The following is a 10,533-nucleotide window of genomic DNA, read 5'->3' as shown; positions in this document are numbered from 1 at the left end:
GGGAGAAGAGGGGACCATGGGCTTCCATAGTCCAGAGTCCGAAACACTTGCAGCAAGCAAGCACTGCATTAATGATTAGGAGATCCCAGCTTCTCCTGAGGCTGAGATCTGAGGACCAAGGTTCTAAGGCAGCCCAGTCAGGAAAGTCTGTGAGGCTCTTATCTACCATTAATCACTAAAAACTGGAAGTGGTGCTGTGGCTCAAAGTGGTAGAGCACTATCCTTGAGCATAAGAGTTCAGAGACAGTGCCCAGGCCCTGAGTTCAAGCCCTGCAACTGACCAACAAAAAAAAAAGGAAAGGAAATGGAAATGGACCTGTGGCTCAAGCAGCAGAATGCTAGCCTTGAGCACAAAAGTCCAGGCTCTGAGTTCAAGCCCCAGGAGCAGCAACCAAAAATTAGAACTGTTCATTGGACCTTGTATATTCTCCCTCGCTGGCCAGCCTTCCCCCATCCTGCGTGAAGAGAGCCACATGGAGCTCTCCTGGGCCAGGGCCCTCGCAGCCATGTTGGTCCTTCGCCAACCTCTCTTATCACTCTTGTGAAATTGCTTGTGTGCTACGACCACTCCCTGGCGTTACATAAGCCTGCGTGTTCTATCAACATGATTAGCTTTAGCTGCTTGAGAGAAGCCGTCATCCATTGTCCGCAGCTTTCATACTCTTGGGACAGGAGGTCGGCTGCTCTGCTCACTGTGCAGAATTCAGTCTCTGTGGATAGGGCCTCACACTTCAAGGGCCCTGGGGAAGAAACTGATTCATGATGGAGAGCTTCAGCCAGGGCATCTTCATGCTGCAGTTACTCAGACAGGAATTTAGCATCTAATAGAACACACTGCAAGCAAAAGACTCCACAGGCCACATCTGCAGGGCCTGGTGTGAGTGTCTCTAGCACGACATGCCTGTCCTGTCTCTGAAGAGGAGCCCCAGACTGAATAAAACTTAGAAGCCTTTGGTTTTTGTTTTATTTTTGCCAGTCCTGGGTCTTGAACTCAGGGCCTGGGCACTGTCCCTGAGCTTTTGCTCAAGGCTAGCACTCTACCACTTGAGCCACAGTGCCACCTCTGGGTTTTCTGTTTATGTGGTACTAAGGAATCGAACCCCGGGCTTCATGCATGCTAGGCAAGCACTGTACCACTGAGCCACCTTCCCAGCCCAAGCCTTTGTTTTTAAGGCTTGATTTCAGTGGTTGGTCATTTTGAGATGTGTGTGAAATGGCTCAGCTGTATTTTGCTTGCTTGCTTGCTTGCTGTGTGTGTGTGTGTGTGTGTGTGTGCGCGCGCGCGCGCGCGCGCGTGCGCTCACACATGCGCATCTGCACATGCATGCACGCTTGCATGCATGTATGCTGGTCCTGGAGCTTGAACTCAGGGCCTGAGCACTGTCCCTGAGCTGCTTTTTACTCAAGGCTAATGCTCTACCACTTTGACCTACAGCTCCACTTCTGGTTTTCTGGTGGTTCACTGGAGATAAGAGCCTCATGGACTTACCTGCCTGGGCTGGCTTTGAACCACAATCCTCATCTCAACCTCCTGAGTAGCTGGGATTATAGGCGTTAGCTACCAGTGCTCAACATCATTGTCTTTTGTGTCCTTTATATAAACATTTCAAGAAAGCAACATCAGCAGGTGCTGGTGCCTCATGCCTGGGATTGTAGCTACTTAGGAGGCTGAGATCTAAGGATTGTAATTCAAAGCCCAGCTGAGCAGGAAAGTCCAAAAGACTTATTTCCAATTGAGCTTGCACACACAAATCCAGGAGTGGTGCTGTAGCTCAAAGTGGTAGAGTGCCAGCCTTGAGCAAAAAAGCTCAGGGACAGGGTCAGCACCTGGCCTCAGTTTGAGCTCTTTGACTGGCACGCACACATACGTACACACACACACACACACAGAAATTACATTGAGTCTTTTGAGCCTTCTTCCTTTAATTGTTCTGCCTCTAAAGGCTTTGTTAGGATCATTCTTTGGGCCCAGGGAATTGTAATGATACCCTGGTGGGTAGGTGTTAGCTACAGACATTTCCTGGAAATAATCTACTCTCCTGGCTAGAATTACCCTTGCCAGCTGCTGTGGCTGGTGAAGGCCACTAGGATAGTGCCAGTGGGAAACCTAGAACCAGAAAGATGGAAGGACACTGGTGGCTCACACCTACAATCCCACCTACTCAGGAGGCTGAGAACGGAGGATCAAAGTTGGAGTCAGCTGGGGCAGGGAAGTCTGGGAGACTCTTATCTGCAATTAGTGGTGTTTCCTCAAAAGATTCCAGAATTGGAGCTGTGGCTCAAGTGGTAGAGCACCATCCTTAAGCACAAAAGTTCAGGGACAGCACCGAGGTTCTGAGTTCGAGCCCCAGGATAAACACACACATACACACACACAGTGACATCACAGCTTGTCACCAGGTCTGTGGAGGTTGACTATAGTTGACTGCAATACTGGAATGCAACCAGCCAGAGAAAACTGGGGATCGACAGGCCTCACACTTGCTAGGCAGGCTCTCTACCACTTGAACTACACTCCAGTCCTTACTGTTTATTTTTCAGATGGGGAGGGGGAATCATCTTGTTTGTGTTCAGGTGGTCCTGGAATATGATCCTCCTATCTGTAGCTTAGGTTACAGGTGTGGAACACTCTACCTGGCTTATTGAGGTGGGGTCTTGCAAACATTTGCAATGAAGGGAGGGGGTGGGCTGGCCTCCAACCCCAAACCTCCTAAAACTCTGCCTCCTACACAGCTGGGATTACTGTGCGAACTACACCCAGCAAGAAGAACATTCATTTTTCATTTGCCTTACCCACCCAGAGTTCCAGGAAGCCACTCTTCATTAGGTTATGTAATTGTCAGGCCCCACATTGTCTCAGAAGACCCAGCTGTGAACACAAAGCTGTCCCCCACTCTGAAGGTGGAGTTCAGGGTCGTTCAGGGGCCTTGCTAGGCCTCTGCTTCCTGCTCAGGGCCCACACCCTTGGCACCTTCCTTCCCAGTGCACAGGGCCAGCCAGGCCAGATCCTTCCCCTGGGGCTGCACAACAGGCCCCTCCCTGAGCCTGAAGAACTAGGCTTGCAGATTTCGAGAAGGCGGGGGAAAGCTGACACCATGGTATGGTCTGGTATTTTCTCCCCCACCCCCTTTTTTTTTTTTGGTGCCAGTCCTGGGGTTCGAACTCAGAGCCTGAACCCTTAGCTTTTATTGCACAAGGCTGGTGGTGCTCTACCACTTAAGCCTCAGCTCTATCTCCAGCTTTCTGGTGACTCCTTGGGGACAAGAAGCTCATAGACTTTCCTGCCCAGGCTGGCTTCAAACCATGATCCTCAGATCTCAGCCTCCTGAGATTCCAGCTGAGGCTTCTCTTGTAATGAACAAGTCATTTGTAGCCTAACTGATCAGGCAGGGAGAGACGTCCAGCATTCTGTCTTTTTTCTTTATTTTCCAGTTGTGGGGCTTGAACTCTGAGGTGAGTGCTCTACCACGTGAGCCACAGAGCCACTTCTGGTTTTCGAGTGGTTCATTGGAGATAAGAGTCTCACGAACTTTCCTGCCCGGGCTGGCTTTGAACCTCGATTCTCAGATCTCAGCCTCCTGAGTAGCTAGGATGACAGGCGTGAGCCTCCAGCGCCTGGCCAGCACTCAGTCTTTTAATGTCTGGGTAGCTTGAGCAAGGCTTCTCACCTCCTTGAGCCTCAGTTTCCTTCAAATGGGAGATGATCCTTCTTAGCCCATGTGGTTTGAGGCCTCCCCGATGCATCCATCTGCTTGACAGACATGAGCTGTGGGCTGAGACTATTTGGAATTTCCCAGAATCCTCAAGACTTCTGACCATCTGATTCCCTTTAGTAGGCAGGGTGGGTGTTTCTTGCTCTGTGGCTCCCAAACTTTCCTCACCCTCTATCCCCCCCCACTTCTTTTTGGCATGCCTGCCAAAAAAGTCTGGCCTGGGCTGGCTCCGTGCCCTGGGAAGGAAGGTGCCAAGGGTGTGGGCCCTGGGCAGGAAGCAGAGGCCTAGCAAGGCCCCTGAACGACCCTGAGCTCCACCTCTCGGTTTTGTACAGGGTTTTGTACTCAGCCTGCAGCTAAGCCTTGATTTCCCTGGACAGGAGTCCTGGTGGCTGCTGCTTCTCAGAAATACAGCCTGGGCCCCAGCTGCCAGTGCTTTCCAGAGCAATCCACAGTCCCCACTTTTCACGGAATGGAGCTCTGGGGAGCCTATCTGCTCCTCTGCTTCTTCTACCTCCTGACTCCCGTCACTGCCGAGTCACCAACTCCCAAGGTCAAGAAGGCTGCTGGTGCCAAGAAAGGTAAGACAGGGCTCGGGGCTTCTCCCCCATCTTCCTGTAGAACCTCATCCTGTTCCTTTTTCTTTGGCCAGTCATGGGGCTTGAACTCAGGGCCTGAGCACTGTCTCTAAGCTTCTTTTGTGCAAGGCTAGCACTCTACCCCCTTGAGCCACAGCACCACTTCTGGCTTTTTCTGTTGATGTGGCACTGAGGACTCGAACCCAGGGCTTCTTGCATGCAAGGCAAGTGTTCTACCACTAAGCCACCTTCCCAGCCCTCCTGCTCCTTGTCTGTGGAATTTTTTTTATTTTCTGTTGTGGGGCTTGAGCTCAGGACCTAGGCATTGTCCCTGAGTTCTTTTTGCTCAAGGCTAGTGTTCTACCACTTTCAGCCACAGCACCACTTCCAGATTTTAGGTGGTTCATTAAAGAGTCTCACAGTCTTTTTATACCCAAGCTGGCTTTGAACCATGATCCTCAGATCTCAGCCTCCAGAGTAGCTAGAATTATAGGCATGAACCACCAGCTTTGTCTGTGGGATCTTAAGTACTTCATAGCAAGGGTGTTTGGCAGAATGGTTCAGAATCACTGACTTCCAGTTGGGAAGAACCTTCCAGATCATCTAAACTAACATCTGCCCCCCACCCCTCCACTACCAAACTCTTTAATATCTTAAAGAAGTGTGGCTAAGCACCTGCCTAGCAAGCACAAAGTGCAGCATTCAAGCCTGGGCGACGGAAAAATGTATCAATCCTTTGACTTAACGGTCTGGAAATGTTCAAAGGCCAACAGGAGGCACTCTAAGGCCTTGTGCCTTGTGATCGCAATCTTAAGTTTTCCCTGCTATGATCTTCTGGTGGTTGGTGGTAGTCGTGGGACTTGAACTCAAGGCCTGGGCCCTGTCCCAAAGCTTTTGTACTCAAGGCTAGCATTCTACCACTTTGAGCTACAGCTCCACTTCCATTTTTTTGTGTGTGTTTGTTATTTGGAGATGAGTCTCATAGTTTTTCCTGTTCAGGCTAGCTTTGAACCTTGATCCTCAGATCTCAGCCTCCTGAGTAGCTAGTAAGAGAGGTGTGGCTTTTATTTATTTTGTCAGTGATAGGGCTTAAACTCTAGGCCTGGGCACTGTCCTTAAGCTCTTCTGCTCAAATCTAGCATTCTACCACTCTGAGCCACAGCTCCACTTGCAATTTTCTGGTGGTTCCTTAGAGAGAAGAGTCTCATGAACTTTCCTGCTCGGGCTGGCTTTCAACGTCGATCCCCAGATCAAGGATGTCACCCCCTGGGGCTCAGAGGTAGAGGGAACAATTCAATGGCCTGAGAGCAGGGAATGAAGCAGAGAAGACAGAGTATCAGAGCCAAAATCACAACACAGGAAAAGAAGGGAGAGGGGCTTCTGGGGCTCCCTTGTGCCTAACTGAAGTTCATGAAAGTACTGATAGAGAAAAACAGTCTTGGAACTGGGAAGGTGGCTCAGTGGTAGAGCGCTTGCCTTGCATTCATGAGGCCCTGGGTTCGATTCCTCAGCACCACATAAGCAAAAAGAAAAAAAAAGAGAGAAAAACAGTCTTCTACCTCCACTTTTGAGCAGCTGGGATTACAGGAGTGAGCCACTGTTCCAATCAAATAACCAAAACTTGTGTGTGTGTGTGTGTGTGTGCCAGCTCTGGAGCTTGAAGTCAGGGCATTGGCACTGTCCCTTAGCTGTTTTGGGGGGCAAAGATAGTAACACCCCATGGTACAGATGAGAGAAGGGGGTTGAGCAATTTCTCCAGCAATTTTCCCATATTTGTGGGACCTGGGAAACATACACAAGTACCTACATTCTGCCACTCGTAGCCCAGGCTGGAATCCTTGCCCTGCTGGTCTGGCCTGTCCTTCCAATGTAGGGAAGTGGCCCTTGCTCTGGGTCTCAAATGATGCCTCCCCCCTCCCCCCCAGCCTTGTGATCCTGTTTTCCAGGGCTCTTATTTAGGAGCTGATGGGGTGGCTGTACCCCAATTCCATGAAGCTCCCCCATCTTTTCCAACAATCCTGATGAGTACAAGAGTGAGGGAGTAACCCCCTCTTTCCCCCCAACACACAGGAGTGGAGTTAGGATCAGTGTAACACTAGCAAAGGCACATTGAGATATTATTAAGGGGACCCCTTTCCCTGTACCCCTTTGGGGTTCTTTGGAAAGTCTTCCTGCACAGTCCCTGGCTTCCATGGACTCTCCAACATGAATGTCTCTGTCTCTAACACTGCCTGATTCCATCCTAGATGCTATGGGCCCAAAAATGTTCGAGGAATTCAAGAGCCGCTTGGACAGCCTTGCCCAGGAGGTGGCGCTGTTGAAGGAGCAACAAGCTCTGCAGACAGGTGAGTGTTGTAAACTTCTGGTCAAAGAACCCACCAGGGACAATCCATGGCTTGTGGCCTCCAGCTGGTGACAAGCCCAGAACTGTCAGGCCAGGTCACCAGGTTTATGGGCCTGTCTCCCCCATTCCCAGACCGTGCATAAAACCCAGGCTTGGTTACAGCTAAGTGGTGTGTTGGGACACTGTCCCCCAAAAGACCAAGGTCAGGATCAAAGATGACCAACCAAAAGGGAGCTGCAGCTCCAGAATCCAGAATTTAGGGGCACATAAGCCTGATTTTCCCCCTTTTAAGACCTATCTGCTAGCCGGGCGCTGGCGACTCACACCTGCGATCCTGGCTCCTCAGGAGGCTGGGATAGGAGGATGGCGGTTCAAAGCCAGCCTGGGCAGGAAAGTCCAAGACACTCTTGTATCCAATTATTCCCCAGAGCTGGAAGTGGTCTTGTAGTTCAAAGTGGTAGGGTGCTAACCTAAGAGGGGATTAAAAAAAAAAAAAAAATCTTAGGGACAGCCACCAGAGCTCTGAGTTCAAACCTCAAGACAAAACATATAGTTAGGTAGACGGGATAGATAATCAAGCCTTGGTCTTGACCTATCTTTGGGCAGACCCAAGGTAGCATAGGATGAGGGATGTGACCTTGTGGTTAGGGGACTGCTCATCCTGGGGGGGGGGGAGGAGCCACGGTGGGTCAGCACCTGTCTGAAGTTGGGGTGTGTGTGTGGGGGTGTCTGTTACCAGGGATGAAGCAGAATGGGAGTGAGGAGGGTGGGCCTGCCCCTGATCAGGGTGTGGCTGGTAGAGAAACCTTCGATCACGGCTATTTCTCCCCCGCCCGCACCCCCCCCCCCCCCCCCCCCGCCACCCCAGTCTGCCTGAAGGGCACCAAGGTGCACATGAAGTGCTTTCTGGCCTTCAGCCAGGCCAAGACCTTCCACGAGGCGAGCGAGGACTGCATCTCGCGCGGGGGCACCCTGGCCGCCCCGCAGGCGGGCTCCGAGAACGACGCCCTGTACGAGTACGCGCGCCAGAGCCTGGGCGGCGAGGCCGAGGTCTGGCTGGGCCTCAACGACATGGCGCACGAAGGCGCCTGGGTGGACATGACCGGAGGACACATCACTTACAAGAACTGGGAGACGGAGATCACGGCGCAGCCCGACGGCGGCAAGGCCGAGAACTGCGCCGCCCTGGCCGGGGCCGCCAACGGCAAATGGTTCGACAAGCGCTGCCGCGACCAGCTGCCTTACGTCTGTCAGTTCGCCATCGTGTAGTTCCGGTGCTTGGGGTGGGGGGGGGGGGACCAGAGAAGGAGGGACCAATGGGAAGCTCCGAGGGGCGGGACTTTCAAAACGACTGGGCGGAGAGGGCAGGGGGAAGCGGGTGGGAGGTGCCCGGAAGGGGGCGTGGCCGCAAGAGGGGCGGGGACACGGTGGGGAGAAGGGGCGGGGCCTCAGGAGATGGGAATCTGTGGGAAGCCTTTGGGGGCGGAGCTTTCGGGGCTGGGGCGTGGTCAGAGGCCTGAGGGGCGGGGCCGTGGGAGGAAGTGGATCCCTGAGGCCGGAGGAGGCCTAGTGGCCCAAGGAGGGATGAGGGTCCTGAAGTCTGAGGAAGAAGGACCAGGGCCCAGGGAGGATGGGGAGGCCGCGGGGGGGGGGGGGGGGGTAAGGACTGGGCTGTTCATGATCATGTTGGGATCCCTTGGATTCCCCTTGTTTGCAAATAAAGTTGTTGTAGAGTGGCTGAAGTCTGTGCAGGGTTTTGGAGAGGCAGGGAGAAGATTCCAGAATGCTGAGGAAGAGGAGGAAGGAAGGTAATCTGGCCCTGCAGACAGGAAAAGGATCTGAGAAGGGGGTTGGGGAGAGGGGAGCGTTCATCCTGGGGCTTGAACTCAGGACCAGGGCTCTGTCGCTTAGCCTTATTCACTCCAGGCTAGCCTTCCGTCCGCCACTTGAGCCATCGCTTCCGGCTTTTCAATGGTTCATTGGAGAAAAGAATGTCTCAGCAGGACTTTCCTGCTCTGGCTGGCCTTGAACCACAATCGTCAGAACTCAACCTCCTGAAATAGCTAGGATCCCAGTCACCAGGGTGCAACTCATGTTTTCTCTTTTTCTTTGCTGAAGGGATGTGCAGTGGTGATGGCCTTGTGCCCCCTAAATACTTAAGTGTGTGTGTTTCCTGGAAACAAGGCTCTGTTCCTTTCCTCCCACGGTACATTGATCAAGGGTCAGGAAATTCACATTGATAACAATATGGCTGACTAAGCTGCAAGCTTCTCTTTATAGAATTCTCTTTCATCTGCTGGAGGCTTATCTCGTGCTCTCCCTTGTCCCCACTTCCAGAAGAGAGGGAGCACCCACTCTGCTCCTGCTGGGGGTTTCATTTCTGAGGTTCATGGGCCTGGTGTGGGGGTTTTATGCTCTTGCCTCCGGGAGCTAGGCGGTCTACCTTCTTCTTCACACTCAGCTGATCTAGAAGCCAAATATGACAGTCACTGGTACTGCCAGGGTGGTATGTCTCCTCTCTTCATCCTCACCCATTGTCACTGAGGTAATCAAATTGCCAGTTTAATCTGTTGCCCACCTTTATTGTTTTTAATCGGTCATGGGGCTTGAACTTTGGGCCTGGGCTTGATTCCTGAGCTCTTTTGCTCAAGGCTAGTGCTCTACCACTTTGAACCACAGCACTACTTCTGGTTTTCTGGTGGTTCACTGGAGATAAGAGTCTCAAGGAGCTGGGTGCCAGTGGCTCACGCCTGTCATCCAGGCTACTCAGGAGGCTGAGATCTGAGGATCATGGTTCAAAGCCAGCCCAGGCAGGAAAAGCTGTGAAACTCTTATCTCCAATAAACCACTAGAAAACCGGAAGTGGCATTGTGGCTCCAGTGGTAGAAAACTAGCCTTGAGCTGAAGAGCTGAGGGACAGTGCTCAGGCCCAGAGTTCAAGCCCCATGACTGACAAGGCTAGTACTCTACCATTTGAGCCACAGCTCCACTTTCAGCTTTCTTTTTGGGGTAGTTAATTGGAAATAAGAATCTTACAGACTTTCCTGCCTGGGCTGTCTTTGAACTTGGATCCTCAGATCTCAGCCTCCTGAGTAGCTAGGATGACAAGGTGTGAGCCACGGGCATTGGCTGCTTTTCATTGTATCTTGGCTTTAGTGAGGTATCATTGACAGCAGTTTGATTGGCTGGGGCAGGCAGTTTGTAAGCCATGGGCATACTTCATGCTGGTCTATTCTCACAGGAAGCCAATCCATAGAATTCCTCGTTCAAATCCATGTCTTCTAGCTCAGTTCTGGACCCTTCCAACTCCCCCTCAGCCTTCTAGAAGGACAGAGGTGCCTGGGATAGGAGTGGGGGACATTCTAAAAGTGTGAATGGCTACGCTCCTGAGAATACCCAAGGCTCTTTATGTGAGCAAGGGTAGAAAAGCAGCCACTTGGACAGCCTGAAGACAGGCATTACCTGCTTCCGGCAGCAGGTGGCGATATGGGAAAGAAAAATCATTCCCATCTTTTATCAGCCACTAATGCTTGCCCCCACTTAGATTTGAGATCTGTGGCCAACTCCCACCTTTTTTTCTTTTTGCCATTCCCGGAGCTTGAACTCAGGGCTTGAGCGCTGTCTCTGAGCTTTTGTATTCAAGATTATAGCATTCTACCGCTTTGAGCCACAACTCCACTTCTAGCTCTTTGTGGTTTGTCGGAGATAAGTCTTTTGGACTTTCTTGACTGGGCTGGCTTTGAACCATGAGCCTCAGATCTGAGGATCACAGTTCAAAGCCAGCCTAGGCAGGAAAGTCCATGAGACTCTTATCTCCAATGAATCACCAAAAAGCCAGAAGTGGAGCTGTGGCCGAAATAGTAAGGTGCTAGCCTTGAGCAAGAAAAGAAAAGAAAAA

At 51.8% G+C, this 10,533-nt stretch overlaps 1 protein-coding gene across 1 annotated transcript; it reads left to right on the top strand.

The window, feature by feature from the left end:
* Window positions 1-4,044: 4,044 nt before the first annotated feature.
* Clec3b (C-type lectin domain family 3 member B) lies at window positions 4,045-7,943 on the top strand. The gene is made up of 3 exons (XM_042665979.1): window positions 4,045-4,294; window positions 6,538-6,636; window positions 7,504-7,943. The coding sequence occupies exons 1-3, from the start codon at window positions 4,186-4,188 to the stop codon at window positions 7,902-7,904; spliced, it is 609 nt and encodes a 202-aa protein (XP_042521913.1). The 5' UTR covers window positions 4,045-4,185; the 3' UTR covers window positions 7,905-7,943.
* The last annotated feature ends 2,590 nt before the right edge of the window (window positions 7,944-10,533 follow it).

The sequence above is a fragment of the Dipodomys spectabilis genome, unplaced genomic scaffold (assembly GCF_019054845.1).
Source record: "Dipodomys spectabilis isolate Male_0828 unplaced genomic scaffold, ASM1905484v1 ptg000360l, whole genome shotgun sequence".
Classification (NCBI taxonomy): Eukaryota; Metazoa; Chordata; class Mammalia; order Rodentia; family Heteromyidae; genus Dipodomys; species Dipodomys spectabilis.
This window is presented reverse-complemented; position numbering and strand designations above follow the sequence as displayed.